The sequence below is a fragment of the Salarias fasciatus genome, chromosome 11 (genome assembly GCF_902148845.1).
Source record: "Salarias fasciatus chromosome 11, fSalaFa1.1, whole genome shotgun sequence".
In the NCBI taxonomy this organism is placed as follows: Eukaryota; Metazoa; Chordata; class Actinopteri; order Blenniiformes; family Blenniidae; genus Salarias; species Salarias fasciatus.
In genome coordinates this window covers 3,794,412-3,814,076 of record NC_043755.1, presented here as the reverse complement: position 1 = coordinate 3,814,076, position 19,665 = coordinate 3,794,412, and the positions used below count along the sequence as shown (strand labels likewise).

The window sequence follows — 19,665 nt, the reverse complement described above, 5'->3', positions numbered from 1 at the left end:
TGCTCACACCGACCCGACGGAAAAAACTCACACAAACTGGTAAGAACAACATTTATTTGGTTCGGTGGGACACTGCTTTACTTGTGAAATAACTGAAACCATATGGATTTCTGGGTTTGCATGTTCTCCCTGTGCATGCGGATTTCCTCCCACAGTCCATAAACGTGTGTTTGAGGGAAATTGGTGACTCTCAATTGGTGTGACGGTTTATGATTTGTTTACTGTCCTTTTGACAAGTGTAATGATGATGATCCATCTTCTGGGTCACTTTACGCACTTGAGGTTGTAGATAGTATATGGTGCCAGTTGACTGTGGGTGGTGGCAGTGTAAACTCTGGACCATTAACTAGTCCATCACAGAGTACACGCACATGCTTGCACACACCATAACTGTTTTGATAACTTTAATATTTTTTGGAATGTGAGAAGAAACTGGGAAGAGTACAGCCATGATGCACAGGGGGAACTTTCAAACTCCACAAAGAAAGAAGGAACCCCCCCAAAAGGGAGTCTTTCAAGCTTCTTTTTCCATTATCCACATTTCATGAAGCTGCTAATACATGCCTACAATTGTTAATGTAACGATGGCATGTTTTCATGAAGTGTGAAGCTCATCCAAGTAAAAATGTCTTGAAAGCTTTTTGTTTCTTTTAGTGTACTGATGATTGAAAAAAATGTCTGTGTTTCTTTACAGTCCTTCGACAACCATCGCACCAATGGGCCTCTCACTGTCAGTCTGGCTTTACAGCAGAGCAGCTGACATCCCTCCATCACCTCCATCAGCTTTCAAACCCAGAGCGGTCCCGGCCTCCTCTCGTCTGGCATCACTCTGAACTCCCTCCAGTCTCTCCAGCAGACCGCCGCTCACACTGGAGCTCGGTCCACCGCTCCCCGAATCTTTTGCTTTCGCGCTGCAAGCGGGAGGTGACGCGCTCACCGGCCGAGCTGAGCAGCGACGGGGTGAGGGCGGAGGTGGGGGTGAGGAGCGGGCTGCACGTCTGGGAGGTGGTGTGGAGCCCCTGCCACAGAGGGAGTCACGCCGTCTTAGGCGTGTCAAAGCAGGACTGTCCTCTGCAGGCCTCGGGGTACAACGTGCTGGTGGGCGGAGACTTGCAGTCCTGGGGTTGGGAACTCAAAACCAACCAACTCTGGCATGGAGGTCAAACCCTGGAGATTTACCCTGCAGAGAAGGGGAAGCATCACCCCGAGGCTGCAGAGGTTTTAACACCACACACCCGACACGATACAAAACACAAGGCGGTCCAAACACCTCTCCTTCCTGAGTGCATCCTATGGTCCTGGATGCAGACGCAGCGACTCTGGGCTTTGTCGTCGATGGCTGCTTCCTCGGCGCGGCCTTTAAGGACCTTCCTCGTGGAGTGGAGCTGTTCCCGGCCGTGAGCAGCGTGAGAGGAGGAGCCAACATTCGACTTCGCTACCTCAACGGTACCCAATGTGAGTATCACATGCTCACACTGCAAGTGTATGTAACTATTATAAATCACAGTGAAAGTAAAGATATATGTTCTTGTTGTTCACAGGCGATCCTCCAGCCCTGATGGCATTATGCGGATTATCTATTCAGCAGTGTTTACGACAGCAGTGGCAAACTGACAAGTTGCCTCTCCCCCCTGTTCTCCAACAATACCTGCTTCCCCATCATTAAGATTTTGCACAAAACTCAGAGCAAAAGATATTTTTACCAATCTCTTTATTAACCACGGCACTTTTCGTCTACTGAATTTCTCATGCATGTCCTTCTTATGAAATTGGTGTCAATAAATGTCTTCTGTATTTATTTTTACTTTATTATTTATAAATTATTGATATGAAACATTTATGCATATCATTTCTTACACTGTTTCACAGTTGTTTGTATACATCAAATGTGAATTTTTAGAGTTGCCATATTGTTCTTTGAATATGTAATAAATAACTCATTTGAATAAAATCATTTGTAGTTTTGATTCAAAAGTTTTTCTTGTTTATAGTGTTCTTGCTGTGGCTTGGACAAAATTTGGGACATATATGAATATTTTTGATAAAAATTGTGTTGATTTGTTCTGTGACTTTCACCCAGACCTGTAGTATAAGAGCAGCACCAGACACAGTGTATAATGGGAAGGCACAAAGAGAGAGACCCCAGAATAAAAAGTATTGACAGGCTGAGGATTACAGTTGTCTATTTTGTGTGACAAGCAATGCTTTATTTTTTACTTCTATAAAGAGTGAAATCCTGCATGTAAACAAAAAGTACTTAAGTATTTTAGTACTTAGTACGTATTTAATTGAATTACATCTTGGCATTGTTGCTGGCTTTAATAACACAAATAATGAATATGGATAATATTATCATTGTTGTTATCATAATTATCAGAGTTTGACTTGCACTAACAGTAATTTATTTTCTAAGAAATTTATAAATCTGTATTTACAGGTATTTGTCGTTTCCCCCCCTTCTTTATCCACACTTATTTAACATAGTATGTCCATATAAGGTCACGACCGTCGCCATGACAACAGCTGAACCGGAAGTGAGTGTTAGCAATGAGCATTACTGTATGGACAAGAAAAGTTATTTAAATACTATTTTCCTTATAACTGAACAAAGCTTAAACTTTTCAACATAAGGCCTCACTATATCAAAAGCCGTAACACAACAAGGTAAGTCGTACTGATTAGGGAAATGGATAAATATGTATTTAGCTGATCTCAGTTAGCTAAGTAGCCTGTTAGAAGTACATATTTTACTGTGAAATACGAGTTTAAATACGGCGGAACATTTACTTATGATAAGTAGCAGCTTTTCTATGATCGCTTTGTGTGCTTGATTTACACTGAGCTGTAGTAACTTTAAATGATAAGCTGTAGCCTCGCCTACACTGAAAAAGGCCCAAAGATTGACAATTTATTCTCCCCAATATGAACCTGACCAGACTTGGTGTAGGTCCAATAAATTTAACAGAACTCGTTTTTTTTCTGTCGCTGGTTCTTGGTAGAAGTGGGTCTTCATGGCAGCAGCTCTTGAAAGTCATCCCGGAGGAGGAGGGATGATATTTGCCCCCATTGGCATTGATGGAGATGATGAAGAGTCTGAGGACTCCTCTGCAGTAAGCTCACACGGCCTCACTGACTGCCAGTGTTGTCTGTGTTTCCAACAGATTCTCACACACACTCGTGTTTGCTGTTTGTTGCAGGTTCTCCTCAGTGTGTTAGCTCAGCACGGACAGGTGGGGCTCTGTTTCTATGACAGTGCAGACTCCTCTTTACACTATATGGTGGACACTCCTGATGACTCTGAGCTCCACCTGCTGGCCAGAGGTAAACATTTCATCATCTGTTTGCTGAAAGTCGTCTGTCTTTCAAACTCCCTATCTGTTTATGTTCCTCTATCTCTTTATCATTTCATCCAGTCATTCAAGAAGTGAATCCCCATGTTATCATCACAAGTGCGAAGCAGGAGCGCTGCATGACTCGTTATCTGCAGCAACTGGGTGAGCTCCGACTGCCAGAACAAAAATGTCAGAAATGTGTGAACTGGTTTTGTTTTGATGTTCTGCGGAACAAGTAGTTTCTGGGTCAAGGGAATGAGAGGAGATGACGGGTGTTTCTCACTGAAGCCAGTTTCTGTGTGATAAGACTGTAGATGTGCCGCACTGTTTTATGTAACCTCCACTCAGTGCACTGCAGTGATGCAACGATAAGCCAGTGCTTTCTTTTTTATTCCAGGTTTAAATCCCGACTACAAACCAGAAGTGGTCATTTATCCATATGCTGACTTTGGTAAACAGACACTCATCCACAATTTGTATTTGTGCCTTTTTGTGTGTGCAAATTGTATGACTTTATTTTTCACAAAGTCCTGCCTTGATTCTGCATCTCCTATTTGTTGTAGGTCTGGAGGTTGGTAAGCAGACTTCTCTCTGCCCATGTGCCTCTCCTGCCTTCCGGCATGTCTGAGAGGGACAAGATGTCCTACCTCTCCTCCTGCATCTCCTTTGACTCGCCCCTTATGGTTAGCCAGCTGTCCACATATCATTCTGTCCATCACTCAGCCGAGCTGACGGCGTGGTGTCCATAACTCTTTCTCCTTGTGTGTGTGTGTGTGTGTGTGTGTGTGTGTGTGTGTGGTGTGTGTGTAGCTGAGGGCAGTGGGCGCTCTGCTAAAATGTCTGGACAGGAGGCGAGTGGGAGTAGAGCTGGAAGACAGTGTTGGAGTTCCGATCCTGCAGTTCCACGCCTACACACTGTGAGACACACATTAATGTAGACACACACACACACACACACACCACACACACAGAACTGTGATTACACATTTTCCCTAATGAGGACCTTTGCAGAGTTTTTTTTTCTTCAATGAAGAGTGTTTTTTTTTTTTTTTTACTGCTCTTCTCAAGGCTTCATGGGTTTTTAAAATTCTTAAATATGCCACAGTGGGATGTATTTTGTGGCACTGTGTTTTGATAGTATATCTACTGTTTGAGTAGCAGTAAACCAAATGTGCTTAATTTGATTCAGATTTTTGTTTTTTTTGAATGAAAATGTTACTTACCTAATATGTCCGTTGTTTTTGTCCACTTTAGTAAAGGTGTGGTGTGCGTCGATCGAGACACATACAGGTAAATGATCAACGTCATATTTGTCCATCACTTCTCTCTGAAACCCAGTGTTGATCTTCTGATGATCTCAGTTGTTTACTGAATAATTGGATTTACAGTGAGGCTGTTAGGTATATGTTTCGATTTAGATTACATTTTATGCCAACTTGCTTTGTTATTGTTTTACATTTTCTTTTCAATTCTATACCTGTGAAAGTATTTTGGAGCAGATAGAAATCACCAGATCGAGAGGGAAAGGTGTGTTTTGTTTCAGTGTGCTGCAGATCTTCAAGTCGGAGCTCCACCCTTCAGTGTACAAGCTGCATTCAGGTGAAAAGGAAGGACTAAGTCTTTATGGTGCGTGGCTATAAGGGACAAATAAAACAGTATTTACATTTTCTTTATGCAGCTGCTTTCACAGAAATTCTTTATTTTTGTTTATCACAGGGATAATGAACCGTTGTAGATGCAAATTTGGCTCCAGACTGCTACGGTGAGAGACTTCTGATTCCATCAAAACAAAACAAAAGGGCCCCCTTTCAGTTAAAGAAAGGAAAGTTGTACATTATTTTTGAAATAAACCCTTTAATTACCATTATTACTAACATGAAGGTCATGTTCAAAGCTGAGAAATGTCAAAACAATTTGGTCATTATATAACTAAAACCACTATAAAAACAGCTATTAACAGTTACTGTTAGCTGTTTATAAGATATATGCATTTGGGACATGTAGAGCCTTATAAACAAAAGACAAACAGAAATTAATTATCAGACATGGTTTTTGTCAACAATAATAAAGAAACTCCAGCAGGCAGAAAGTCTGTCACAGGAATTTCATGGTTCTTGTGTCACTGTTTGCTCTTAGAAATACCAAAATCAACTTCTTATCATTTCCAGGCAGGGCAGTGCTTCATCTTTTGTTTTTAGTGTCAACAATATCACCAGAGATATTTTTGTTTCATGCTGTGTCTACATGCATTGTGCTCTCTTAGATACACAGAAAAGTACTTCACAAAAAGCTCAGTGATCTAAAAAAAAAAAGTTTGTATTTATAGAATCAGAGCTTCAGTGTACGTAACGTCCTCCTCCTCCTGTCAGTCAGTGGTTTCTGCGGCCCACACAGGACTTGGAAGTGTTACACAGGAGACAAGATTATACGTTTCTTTACGTCGCCTCGAAATTCGGACGTCCTGAACATCCTGCAGTCTTCATTACGCAACATCAGAAACATACCGGTGATGATTTTCTCTTTCTTCATTCTTCCACTTGATCACTGACAGTACCTTATAGCAAACTAATAAATTCCAGTTTACGTGTTTCTGTCTCAGACTCTTCTGCAGCGTATGTCTGTCTCAAACACCAAAGTGACGGACTGGCAAAGTCTTTACAAGGTTTGAACTACAGTATGAGGCAACAATGTGTCAGGAAAACTGGTAAATGATGTTTTTTTAAAGATTTGTTTCTGTCTTGTCAGACTGTGTGCAGTGCGGTGTGCATCAGGGACGCTGTGCGACGTCTGCCACAGTCCATCCAGCTGTTTCGCGACATCAGCGACGGCTTCTCTGACGACCTCCACCACGTCGCCTCCCTCATCAGACAAGTCGTGAGCTCGAAAGATCGCCGACCGTTACAGAGAATCCTCGTTTGTGTCAGCGTTCAGTTTGACGCCGTGCTCTTTCTGACCTCCGGTGCTTCCGTTGGTTTGAGACTTGCAGGTGGATTTTGAAAGCAGCCTGACGGAGAACCGCTTCATCATCAACCCGAACGTGGATCCCGCCATTGATGAGAGTAAATGCAGTAATCCGCTCACCGGGAGTGACCCTTTTCTTCGTGCCAGTTAAACTGACCCTGCTCTTGTCTTTCAGAGAAGAGGAGAATGATGGGGCTCTCAGACTTCCTGACAGATGTTGCCAGAAGAGAGCTTGAACATCTGGACGCTCGAATACCATCCTGCTGTGTTATTTACATCCCACTGGTCTGATCTTAAACTTCTACACTACCGCTGACGGGCCTTTCCCAGATTAACATTTTTTTAGCTTTGCACACTTCCACAGTGCACGTACTGCATTCATGCTATCAGACAGTGAAAACTGCTCCTCTGGTGGGCCACATATAGCCCATAACTTCACTTATATAAGCACCAAACTCTCCCCGCAGATTGGATTTCTCCTCTCTGTGCCTCGGCTTCCCAATATGGTGGAGAAAGAGGATTTTCAGATCGAGGGCGCTTGATTTCATGGTTTGTTTATGACGACGTCTGTTGAGGAAATTGCTTCCTTTGTACTTTTGTGATCTGCAGGGTTTTTTTGTTATTTTTTCCCCCCTGTGTTTATGTGTCGGTGTGGGCTAGTTTTTGTCAGAGGACCGGTTGCACTACCGCAGCCAGAGAACCAGGGAGCTGGACGACCTCCTGGGAGACTTGCACTGTGATATCAGAGGTTCTTGTGCCCGACAGATTTGTTCCTGATATTTTTACAAGTCGAATGTGATTCTCAGGACGTGTTCCTGATGATAAGCTTCCTGTTTCTCAGACATGGAGACGGCAGTAATGACGCAGTTGCAAAACGCGGTCCTTGAGAGGAGCGTCTCTCTTTATAAGGTCGGTGTTCGTCACTGACCGTGTCCCGGTTTCCAGTTTTCAAAACATGACTCCCACTCCGATGCAGTCAGTGTTGGCACGATAAGCAATGCTCTGAATGTGTGTAGGTGGATTTTGTTTTGATTATCTGCGTGCTTCCTCTTAAGCTGCTCATTTTGAATTATAAAACCGGTCTCGATTCTAAGTTTTCTCCGTGTTGTGACATTAGTCTCCTGCTGTGATTCTACATACTGCAGTTTACAAATGCTCGTGTTGTTTCCGAGGGCAGAATGAGCATTCAGGTCAGATGATGCATTGTTGTGTTTACACTATTGTAGCTGCCTGAAAGCTGTTAGGCAGATGGCAACTTGACAAATATCTCAAAGCAACACAGAGCTTTAGTTGGGCTTAAGGTTGCAAACTTATAAAACCTTATGAAAGCAATACTCCTTCCTAACACTCTCTCTCGGGAATTAAATACCCCCACTCACAAAACCTCTTTGTTTTATGGATTGCACAGTATGGAAAAGGTTCAAAACGGAATGCTTTATGAATGGTTTATATTGAAGAGGAAATTAACATTCCATGAGTTTTCTTAAAGAAATCTTCTTCTTTGTCGTTTGTCTATTCAAAATGTTCCCAGTCATCCAATTTTGCTCAGTTATGGTTAAATTGGCAGCTCCCATCTCACCGTTTGCTCTATTCTTGACATTCGGCGTACTAAAGTTACGTGATGTGTAGGTTCTGGATCTCACTGCTGAGCTGGACTGTCTGATGGCCATGAGCAGCGCCTCCCTGGAGTACAGTTACACGTCACCCAAGCTCGGCAACCACAGGGAGATCACAATCACACAGGGCAGGTAGGTGGGAGCTGAAATGGGAGATGGGAAATATTTTAGTGCAAGACGGTACTTATTTTTCCTGTTTCCTTTTGAATTTTTCAGACATCCGCTGTTAGAGCTGTGCTGTCCAGTGTTTGTGCCCAATTCTTTCCAGAGCGCCGAGTCAGAAAGTCGAGTAAAGATCATTACTGGCCCCAATTCATCTGGCAAGAGCATATACCTTAAACAGGTAGGATGAGCAGTTTTGCAGTTTTAAAGGCATCAAATGTACATTTCGATTCATCAAGACACTGTTCTCCATCTTCAATACATCATTCAACCCTCTGAATCACTACCATCCTACCTGTACTCCTCTGACACCTGCAACTCTCTGCTTCTGGTTTTTTTTTATTAGTGAGATGATTAACAAAATCCACCACCTCTGTTCCAGTACCTCACCCCTCCCCTCCTCTGATCCACTCCACCTTTTCCATCGTTTTCCACCTTCAAACTCCCTCATCCCTCTGTAATCTCTGAGCTCGTCACTTAAGTCCAAGTCCTCCACCTGTCAGCTGGACCCCCTCCCCACGGTCCTCGTCAAATCCCGCCTTCCCTCTCCGCTCCCTCTCATGTCAGCCATCATTCACTCTTCACTTTTCACTGGAACTGTTCCCGCTCCCTTCAAATCTGCAGCCATCAGTCCTATCCTGAAAAAACTGGTTTAGATTCCAGTGAGTTCATAACCACAGCACTGAAACAGTTCTCCTCATGATCACAAATCCTAACGGCAGCTGATTCTGGTTTACTTTCCATCCTCATCCGTCTTGATATAGTGCGGCCTTTGACCCCATATCTCATCCCATCCTCCTCAGTCGACTCTCCTCCATCGGCATGACTCACCCCCTCCTTCTCTGGTTTCACTCCTACTTGTCAGGCCGTATTCAGTTCATCCAACTCAAATCCTTCACCTCACAGCCCCTCAGGTGTACCCCAGGGTTCCGTCCTGGGGCCCCTCCTCTTCAACATCTATCTTCTTCCATTTGATAATATTTTCCGTAAATCGGGATCCATTTCCACTGCTTCGCTTCCAACTGTACTCTTCCCCCTCTTTGATTTTGGAAGGTGGGCCTGATTGTCTTCATGGCTCTGATTGGCTCAGACGTGCCAGCGAAGGATGCAGAGATCGGTTTGGTCGACGGTATCTTCACCCCATGCAGAGCAGGGAGTCTGTGTCTGTGGGCATCAGCACCTTCATGATCGACCTCAACCAGGTGCGTCGCACACGCATGGATTTCTGCGAACCACACTCCCCCTCTCCACCTGTCCAGATTTTATAATAGAGCAAATACACAAGCAATGTATGCAGTGTTACCAGTTTTTGTCTCTAATCCTCCAGATGGCGCAGGCGCTCAACAGCAGCTCTGGAAAGTCATTAGTCCTCATTGATGAATTTGGAAAAGGAACCAACACAGTAAGAAGTTTGCATTTTCATCACAAGGACACACAGTGATGTTACAAATGATTCACTCCAGACCAGTCACAGCTGATTATTCATTTTAGAGCATAAACGATCCTCACTTCACCTCAACGTGTGTCAGGCACTAGCAGAAGAACACCAGCAGCTGTTTAGATACGCAGATATAGAAGTGTCAGCATCTACCACCCACAGACAGTTTTTTGGGACCTATATCAGTCAAGAGAGTTTATTTAAGCTTCTTTATATCAGTGTATGTATTTCTGCTGAGCAGGACAAACTGGTGCATTACCATAAAACGAAATACCGGTAGTGCAGAGTAGATTAGTTTTGTGACAGCTGAGGGATTTAATACCTGGGACATATAGGACAAGCCTGAACGGGAATAGTTACATTTGTTGTATTCTATTAGTTTTCCTCAGTAAGTAAATCTGCTGCTTACTTTCTTGAAGATGTTTCACATTGGCAGGCAATGAGAGAAAAACTGTAGGTTTTAATTTGTTTTTAAAAGTTTAATTAGTTTTTTTGTGATTCAATTAACAAACTAGAACTACTTTAGAATTAGTTACAAATAAAGGCTTTCACCATTAATGAGTACTGTAATGCTTTTTTCCCTATTAATATTTATTAGATTCTGATCATTGTGAGTAAATACTGTAGAAAGTCACATCTGTTTCTGTTGTCCAAAGTTGAAAGGAACCCATCTGGCTGGTGAAGCTCTTCTTCTTGTGACTAATAGGCACAATCAACATTGATTGGTTTATCCTCGACAGCAACTCAATGTCAGACTGTAAACAGCTTAACCTGAATTAAGACAAAAGATTTTGGCAAAGAGGAGCTTCATCCCAGATCACAAACAGAGCTAATGATACAATGCTGCCTTTCAGGTGGACGGATTGTCCTTGCTGGCTGCCTCCATCTCCTTTTGGCTGAGGAAGGCTCTTGTGGATTGTCCTCACGTGCTGCTGGCCACCAACTTCCACAGTGTGCTGCAGCTGGGCCTGCTGCCGTCCTCCAGCCTTCTGTCTCTCCTGGTAAACGATACAAACTATCTTGGCCCGGCCGACGTTAAGATGCAGCCGGAGGTGTTTGTGTGAATGTTCAGCGAGGTTTAATGATGGTAAAACCGATGTGCTGCGGAACAGTGTCGCCAGCAGATACCCGAAAATGACCAATTAGTTAATGAGACGCCGCTTCCCACTTGTTTCACCTCATTTCACAAGTATGACTAAGTGTGTGTGTGTGTGTGTGTGTGTGTGTGTGTGTGTGTGTGTGTGTGTGTTTGCATGTGTGTATTAGACCCTGGAGACAGCAGTGGACGGAGATGAGTTAGTGTTTCTCTACCAGCTGAAGGAGGGGATCTGCCAGTCCAGCTACGCTGCCAACATTGCTACTTTGGCCGGCTTGCCAAGTTGCCTTGTGCGGAGGGGGTTGAGGTAACACACACACACACACAAACCACACACCCACACACACACACACACACACACACCACACACACACACACACACACACACACACACCACACACCACCACACACACACATTCCTTCACACACAGTGGCTCGCAGGCTGACTAACGGTGTGGTCTGTATGTGTCCAGGTGTCCGAGCTGTACAGAACCGGCAGGCCCATCAAACGCAGCGAGACAGCAGCTTCCTCTGACGAGCAGACGAAGAGTCCGTCACACAGAACGGAGGCAAAAACCCACAAAAGGTGTGAAACTGACGTGTGTGTGTGTGTGTGTGGTGTGTGTCGGCTAGGTGCCAGTCAGTGGTGGACAAGTTCCTGAGCCTTGACCTGGAGGACAAAGATTTGGACCTGCAGGGTTTCATGAAAGATGAGCTCCTGCCCTCTTCTGGAGACCTGTCGAATAGCAGCTAAGCTCCTCTGCTTCTGCTCGCTGCTGCAAATGTGTTGCTGCAGCACTGTGGTCAGCCCGTTCAGTTATTTTAACGGAGTAGGCAGAATATACGACAGCGGCACGTTTACAGTCAACACATTTATTCTCCTACACATGTTGCAAGATTTTATATTGTAGCAAAAACACTGGTTAAACACTGTATGCACGTTTCAAAATATCCACAGTGACAAAAACAGAACTGAAGTGAAGAAATCTGTTAAGAGTTTCTTTTATACATCACCATGTTGTATATCTTATCATCTAGTGTGTTTGTGTTTGTTAGTGCAAGATTTGTGTGAAGCTGGTGATGTTTCTTCACCACATGGTCAAAGTTCCTCCTGCAGCCCTTCACAATGTTTTATTTATGACAACAATAAATAAATGTTTGCTCATTATGATCCCGTCGAGACTCCAGTGAGGTTACAGCCGGTTAGGAAAGCCACGGTGAGATACAAAAGTGTGTGTACGGGAAGTTGGTGCGCGGCGTTGCAGAAGGGCGTGTCGCAGCAGTGTTTAGTCATGACGAGACGGTGTTGTTGGAGAAGAGCTCCACGGTGGTCTCCACGTTGCATTCCTCTGTTTGACACAACCCAGCGTCTTTACAATCCAGAAACGTCAGCTGGCAACAGAGAATATTAGTATTCAGTGTGTGGAGTTGGAAACGCTTTCAAAATTCAACCCCAGATCCCGTCAGCTCTCTTAATGCTACATTTATGCACATGCTCTGCAAATTTAAAGAAGAGGGGACTCGTCCCACACCCACCTGCCTTCCCCCGCCCGTGAAGCAGAGCTCCCCGGCGCTGCAGTTGGTTTCGGTGGTGTAGCGGCGTCCCAGAAGCCCAGGTCGCAACGGAAACACTGCAATACTCCTCCTCTTCCTGGAGTCCCACGACTCCATGAGCTGCCCAGCTGCTCCTCGTCCTCACCTGAGCCCAGACAACACCACACAAACTGCTTTTCTTCATTCCTGCTCCTTTCCTTGACATTCAAAACCTGTATTTTAATTAATATGATATCTGAGAGGACTGCAATGCCAAAGAATCTAAATGTTTAGTTAGTCAGATGAAAAGTAGTGAAGAAAATGCCTGAACTTCTTCAAACCTTGGAGTGTTTAGGAGATGACCTCATGGACATGTTTGCTCTTTTGGTCTTTCGAGGACAACGAGCCAAACTCATGAGCATTCTGCCGAGCACTGCCAGCAGTCTGAGAATGTTTTGTTTTTCTGCAGCAGTCTGGAATTTGTTTCTTAGAGTGGATATGACTTGCATTGTTCAGCAAGCGCTCAAGTCTTCGGGCACGTCACGTTTACACTGACCAGAGAGATACTGGAATTAATAGAAACGGCGGTCGGAAAACATTGTGCAGGAAGAGGACAAACATTTGTGCAGATTAAGCAGATCGAAAGATTTGGAAGATACAGCGAACAAATACCATCCAGATTGAGCAATGTTGTTGGAAATGATTATTGATTAAAGCTAACATCACAGCATTATTTTTTTTTTGTTTGTTTTGATGCTCAGATTTTGGTTGTTGGCTCCATGCCCCTATTGGCACTTGTCATAAGAGGGCCTAATCTCTTCCCTCATCCGAAGATGTTTTTCAGTGACTCACAATCCTATATCCGTCTTCATCCCGTTAGCTAATTGCCAGTTCAGGTGAAGGGACGCACACAACGCTAATGAAGTGGAGTTCAACGTGACGAAAGCCACAAGGTGACAAAAACGTGAGTGGAAGGACAAGCCGTAAGGGCCTTAATCGACACTCTCCTCCGCCATTTATTGTAGTACTGGTTATGCAATCCTGCCGAGGTGGCAATACACACTTCCATAATGAGGGCTCTGTTACGCTTTGAGGTGGATTCAGCCGTGCAGTCATTTTGGGGGATTTAAAATAGCATGTCACGCTGTTGTGTTCAGTGTCAGTGAACATTTTGTGCACCCTTTTTATATTAAAGAGGCTGGACTGAATTACATCCTCCGGAGGAACTATAAGCTAAATCAACACCATCTTAAAACCAGTCTAAAAATGCTTCAGCAATTGTTTGTATTGAATCGTCCTAAAGGCTGAATTTGTTGTGGAACTGCAACATTTAACTTGTAGCTACTTTGATGAACCAGCAAAGTTTCCAGATGTGAAGATTTGTTCATTTTCTTTGTCTTTAGGACAGTGAATAGGGAATAGAAATCAAGAAAACCAGAAGAATATATTCTCTGATGAAAGGCTTCATAGATGAATCAAACAAGCGAAAATTTGTTGCTAAACAAAAGCATTAAAGAGCTTGTTTCCTGAAGTGAATGTTAGATAATAGATTTATGATGAAGCCAAAACTGGAAAAGAACATGATCATCAACAAAAAATAACCATGTAAAAGTCACAGTTGAGTCTTTTGATTCTGCTGTTCTTATACTACACGTGAATAAATTAGAAATTTAGTGAAGATGTGAAACAACTACTGATGAATAACTTTCAAACGGAAATCAGGAGCATGTTTATGGTGTGATGAGGCGAATGTGAGGCTGTGTGTTCCCTACACCAAAAACGGCTACTGCGTCTGCTTACCTTGCGCCGATATGAGCATCATGATGGTCAAAAAACAGCAGCAGTAGTCTCATTTGAGCGGGATGCCTCTTCCATTGACTCCACCATGAGGACTGCTGGGATGTCCGGAAGCTCAGCTAAAATTGGATTAGTAAGGAATGCACCTGCTGCTTGCCCGGCACCAATCACGGCCACCTAAAGGCTGCAGGTTATCACTCAATTGAAGGTTTTGGTAACAAGTAAAGAAGAGATCTGCACCAGAGGAGGAAATCTGGCAGGCTGGGGGAGTAAATGCCAGGAAATATCATTCAGTTCATTAGTTACTTTAACACAGAATATAGTGTAAATGCTGCACTTAAATCAAGACTCTGTTTCTGTGAAGGAGGGCTGAATGTCAGATGCAGACAAAGAATGAAATCCCTCCTCAGCTGGAAAAAAAAAACCCCAAAACCCTGACGTGACGACTTCCCTTTCTCTGCTTTTACAGGTGATGTCTTTGACCAACTGGCATCCTGGGTTTGTTGATCCTCACGCCTGTTTTCACTGATGCCTAAAATGTTGATCAGAGCTTCTCTCCTCTCTTTCTTTCCTTCCTTTTCTCTTCTCTCTCTCTCTCTCTCTCCTCTCGCTCTGTCGCTCTCCTCCTCTCTTAAGGAACAGCAGAGAATTGCATGTGTCCTGAGTCAGCGCGGTTAAGCTGCTTATGTCTTCCTGTCCGTCTGCTCAGATATGTATCAATACACACACACACACACACACACCCACACCACACACACACACACACACACACACACACACCACACACACACACACACTACAGAGGAGGGGACTCCATTCAGTGTTATTTCAAAGCAGCATAAACCCTGCGCTGCTGACTTATGTAACATAGCATACAACACAAACACAAACACAAACACAGATGTTGACATGAGGAAGATTTCTCGAATCCTGAGTTGGTGAACGAGGCTTATCTGCAAACCGGCGGGCTGAAACGACTCTGCTTTGATCGGTTTGGCTTCTGATTGAACGAGATCCCGCCGTCGGGATTGGCATCCGATGAATCAAAGTTCATGTATGCTCCACGTATGGGAAGAAATGGGACAAAAATTATTCATGCAGCTGACTCGGCAGTATGATTAAAAATTCATTTGCAACAGTTATGATAAATATTAATCATCTTTTGTTGTTTTACGTTTAACAAGGCCACAAGTCTGGCAGCCGAACATCTATAAATGTTAAGATATGCTGCTTTGTTTTGGTTTATATGAGGAAATGTAATAAATTTAGGTTTTTCCGGCCTGCAAAGGCAATGTGAAGACAACAGCTTGGGCTCTGGAGAGGTGTGATATTATATCCTTAATGGAGTGTGGATTTATTGCAGGATTGTTGAGTTTTAGGTATCCAATAAACTAGCATGTGAGTGGAGATCAGTATAACAAAATGACAAGGTAGAGATTAATTGGTAAGCATCCCTCTGTGCAAACGTAAACACATGAGATCGGCTCCCACCGAGCAGGACTGCTGTACATGCGAGAGCGAGGAGGGAGCTGCTTTTCTGAGCAATGAGTGCGAAGGAGGGATCCTTCCAGTGCGTTGCAAGATTCAGACACATCTCCCCGACTCATCCCCCCCCCCCCCTGCTACTGAAATATACATTCGCCATCTTAAAACAGCATATTGTACCTACACGGGCATGAGCGTGCTGGCGAGAGACAGATGGCTGCCGTTTCCACCGAGTGAAATGTGTGGCTGCAAATTACTGTACACACGTTGGTCTCGGTCGTCATCTGGATGGCAGTATCCCAGCATGGGCCCGAACAACAAGGAAATACTCAGCAGTCCTAAACATCCCATAAAAACCCTTCAGACTGATCGCCTGTGTAATTAGAGAGCCGGGGAAGAAAATGCTGGCGATAATTAAAAATAAAAATTCCACTCCCCCCAATTTTCCCCTCTGCCTGTTCAAACAGGCTCACTTTGGCTTTATTGTACCTGCTAACATTTTAACATCTTACCCTGCATTGTTTTGCCCTATTTTCATTTTTCCTCCGCTCCGCAGAAGCCAAGGATTAAGATGGAGGATGGAGTATTATTAATAAAGCGTAGGAATCCGATGATGAAGCGAGAAGAGATGAAGAGATGAAAGGTCGCGATGGTGGGAGAGTGAGGCTTCAATTACTCAACTCGCTGGATCGCTTTTCTCAGTTGAGCCGCGTCAGGAATAACTCATGGCAGGCTCACCAGAATTTGCTTTTTTTGTGTGTGTTTAAGTTGTTGCTCTTTTCTTTCTCTTAAGAATCTGATTGAAGTTCTTTAGGATCTCGCCTCGCCACACAGGAGAGAACAGAATAGGGAAAAAAAAAAACAAAAACTGAGCAGCTGACACTGAGAGTTTTCAAAGAAAATGTTGAATTACAGTTAAAAAGAAAAAGCTCCTGCTTGTGTTGAGCGCACCAGCTGGTATTTATAGCGTGGCTGTAGGTGTCGAGTGAGAGGAGTGCGGCCTTATGCGCCTCTCTTGTTTCTACCGAAACACAATTTCCTCAGATAAAGAGCAGATTATGTTATGTGTGAGATTAGATAAAGACTCATTGGGACCTAATCTGGTTCATCCTCTTAACAGAGCCTCTTCAGTGAGTAAAAGTGGAGCTCTGCAGCGAAGATGTGTGTGTGTGTCTGTGTGTGTGTGAGAGAGCGATCAGAGAGGGAAACTGTGTCCATCTCCCAGTACGGCACCCAAATAACTTTTCAGCAAAACCTCTTCACGTCCAAATATGGTCAAACTTGTAGTGGCTTTAGGGATTTTTTTCTTTTGGCTGTGGTCAAGTTCAAAGACAACAACGGGGCGAGGAGACTTGAAACAGAGGAGCTCTGATCTTTCGAATGCGAGTGAGTCAGAGAGCGATGTAGGACAAAAACACCCTTCACAGCGTGAGTCAGAGCAACTGCGCCACTCAGAGGCACTAAAACACACCGGCAAACATCTCATCTGTTTATTGAGGAGTGCATAGTCTTGTGTCTGCATGGGAAACTTTACAGTCGGTCCCGTCATGCGTACTTTAGGAGGCGGCAGAAGCGGACGGGGTGGAGGGGGGGAGGGGGGAGGGGGGGCTCAGTGCTGAGGCTGTGCAGGAGGGTCTGTCCATATGTTGAAGTTGATTTCACTAGAGTTGCAGGAGTCCGAGTAGACGGAGGAGTGGGAGACGGACAGGCAGGGGAGGACGGGTGGGACGGGCTCCTGGTGGTGCAGCACTCGGGCCAGCAGGGTGGACCTCCCCTCGTTTTCTTCCTCCTGTCTCGGCACCTCTTCTTTATACTGACCCCTGCTTTGGTCGGAGGCGGCGGCGGCGGCGGCGATCCGCCGCTGACCTGTGAGTCTGAGCCAGGCGGAGGGTTAGCGAGGGGGAGAATGTGGACTTTCGCGGCCCAGGATTCCTGCTCGGCGTCTTTGCAGTCGCCGTGGTCCTGGCAGTCCTGCGAATCCTCCCAGCAGCTGCCCCCCTTCAGGTCCTCCAGGTCGTCGTCGGTCTCCCGCCGGCGCACCTCCCGGTCCCGGTTCTCGTACAGCAGCGTGGCGGCGCAGATGAAGATGAAGAGGCCCACTCCCATGACCACGGGGCCGGCCAGCTTCATCCTCTCCACGTGGGTGCTGCCCCGGCCCGCCGTGGGCCTCGGGGCCGCCGAGACGTAGCCCGCCACGGGCCACGCTCATCCCCACCAGCACCACCATGACGCCCAGCAGCAGCCACACGCCGGGGCGGAGTCCAGGGTGCAGCTGGGTCTGGAGGGTCTCGCTCTTCCTCAGGTGCCTGTGGCATGCTGGGATGGCAAACAGGTGAGGAGCGGGACGAGCGGGAGGAGGTGGGGCTGCAGGCCGGCACTGGCAGCGGTCATCCTCTGGCTTCAGGCTGAACGGAGACACAGAGAAACAGAGATGAGATGGAGGACGAGGCGAAAAACACAAGACTCAAGCATCAGAGCGGCGCCGGTCGGCGGGAGAGTACCAGAGGCTGCCGGAGAGCAGATAGTTTACACTGCATTGCACACAACAGGAAATAGCAGCTTTAATAAGACATGTGGCTGAGTTAATGAGATGCCAACCCATCTGCAGCACCCCCCCCCCCAGTGTCTTGTGGGGCAACAGCCCCCGCTTTTACCCCCCCCTCACTGAACTAACCCCTCACTCACACCATCAATGCTCTGACCTCGTCCGGGACCTTTTTTTCCACCATCCCACCGCAGTCACCGGGTAATTGATCCTAACTGGACTCATAATTTAACCCCCCCCCCTCCGAACATAACAGGCGATTCAACAGCACGCGCAGGGGAAGATGAAGAATTGCCATTCAAGTTGGATGTGATAAGTGCTTCAGTGACTGCGTCTTCAGCCTCCGATCCGCTCCTGCTCGACAGACAGCCCTGTTGCTCGGCGCAGTAAATCACTTCCTGCTGTTTTAACGCAGTCTGCCGCGCTCTCGGTCACACGGGGCTTTTTTTTCTTTTTTTTTTTTTTTTTTTTTTACTTGCCTTGTTTTGGACGCAAATCCGAAGCAGAAACTGGCTCCTCGGCATGATCGGAACACACAGCCCCCGGAGTTGCGTTATTCCTCCCACTCCTCCTCCTCTTCTGTGATCCGCGGATGTAATCCACACTTTTGTCTAATTTCTTCTCAGATTAAGTCGTTTTCTTGATTTTATTTTTTTCCCTCCATCCTCGGTTTGACAGTCTTGTGTCGGCGTGTAGCGCAACAGCGGGGCGAGAAATGGAGCGTTTCTAGTAAAAGAAAGAAAAAAAAGAAAAAGAAAAGAAAAAAAAGCAGTCTTACTAAAAGTGGTGCAAAGCTGCTCTGCTCTGCCTCTGTGTCCGCGCTGCTCGCGCGCCGATGCAGGCTGTGTGTCAGTGTGTGTGTGTGTGAGTGTGAGAGTGTGTGTGTGTGTAGAGGAGGGGTCGTGGGAATCTGAGGCTGATCCAGGCCAGTCCCACGACGAGCAGTTATTTATTCTTTTGCGATTATAAGAAGTTTTAAGCAGCCCATATAAAGAAGAACCAGAAAGAGGGGTATTCCTGCAGCAGGAGGAAATGTAGGATTATTTAATCAGAGATTCTGGTATTTTGAGAGAAACCATCAGTCGCCCATCATTTGATGGTGTTACAGCAGCATCATATTTATCAGCATGTGTCCCCGTCTGTCTCCACTGAGCTTCTCATGGCCATCTGACCTTTCTGTCTGTCATTATTATGAGAAAAAACCTTCACTTCTGTCTCAGGATTAAGTTGACCAGAAACATAGAACATGGAAAGAAAGCAGATGGGCTGACTTATTTAGCAATTTACAATAAAGCAGCCTACTGGAAATAAATGCAAAACTTAAAGGTTGTGTGAAAGAAAAGAAGTCCAATAGAATGACCGTGTGGGGGAATTGGCGGCGCTGTTGGTGGATGGACATCAAGGACTCTGGTTCAGTGTGGTTAACCAGACATGTTGTATGAGCTCGTCTTAAAAAAAACAGTGGCCCAGGGTTCACATGTTGTTCCTGTCAGTGTGTGGCTGTTCCAGTGATGTCCTGGTGAAGTGTCAGGCGTGTTCACAGCCTTCACCCACAGTCAGCTGCGTCCGGCTCCGGTCGGTGGACAGTTTCGTGTGTGACTGGGCTTGTGAGAAAATGAACCAGATGTGTGTCTCACAGTATGTGGGTGAGTGGCTGCCGTGACCCAACTGCTGCCTGAAGTTCCGATATTCTCTATGAA

The 19,665-nt window shown here is 45.3% G+C and overlaps 3 protein-coding genes and 1 pseudogene across 3 annotated transcripts; 2 read left to right on the top strand and 2 right to left on the bottom strand.

Annotated features, from left to right (window-relative positions):
* The first annotated feature begins 13 nt into the window (after nucleotides 1-13).
* Nucleotides 14-1,679, top strand: LOC115397060 (SPRY domain-containing SOCS box protein 1). Its single transcript, XM_075410444.1, is given in 5 exon segments — nucleotides 14-39; nucleotides 695-829; nucleotides 831-1,291; nucleotides 1,294-1,455; nucleotides 1,542-1,679. Coding segments are annotated over 4 exon segments (861 nt in total). The 5' UTR covers nucleotides 14-39; nucleotides 695-716; the 3' UTR covers nucleotides 1,667-1,679.
* Nucleotides 1,680-3,011: 1,332 nt separating this feature from the next.
* Nucleotides 3,012-11,359, top strand: msh5 (mutS homolog 5). The gene is given in 29 exon segments (XM_030102309.1): nucleotides 3,012-3,110; nucleotides 3,198-3,321; nucleotides 3,414-3,494; nucleotides 3,730-3,783; nucleotides 3,896-3,911; nucleotides 3,913-4,015; nucleotides 4,143-4,249; nucleotides 4,587-4,622; nucleotides 4,876-4,958; nucleotides 5,049-5,094; nucleotides 5,702-5,752; nucleotides 5,754-5,838; nucleotides 5,932-5,994; nucleotides 6,078-6,206; nucleotides 6,319-6,391; nucleotides 6,469-6,578; nucleotides 6,761-6,829; nucleotides 6,831-6,842; nucleotides 6,954-7,041; nucleotides 7,135-7,202; nucleotides 7,923-8,041; nucleotides 8,126-8,252; nucleotides 9,125-9,209; nucleotides 9,212-9,273; nucleotides 9,399-9,473; nucleotides 10,364-10,510; nucleotides 10,776-10,903; nucleotides 11,069-11,158; nucleotides 11,239-11,359. Coding segments are annotated over 29 exon segments (2,451 nt in total).
* A 411-nt stretch (nucleotides 11,360-11,770) lies between these two features.
* Nucleotides 11,771-13,960, bottom strand: LOC115396431 (protein Bouncer-like). Its single transcript, XM_030102308.1, is given in 5 exon segments — nucleotides 11,771-11,904; nucleotides 11,907-11,997; nucleotides 12,142-12,203; nucleotides 12,206-12,304; nucleotides 13,939-13,960. Coding segments are annotated over 5 exon segments (408 nt in total).
* A 2,798-nt stretch (nucleotides 13,961-16,758) lies between these two features.
* On the bottom strand, nucleotides 16,759-18,488 carry LOC115396430 (transmembrane protein 200B-like; annotated as a pseudogene).
* Between the last annotated feature and the right edge of the window lie 1,177 nt (nucleotides 18,489-19,665).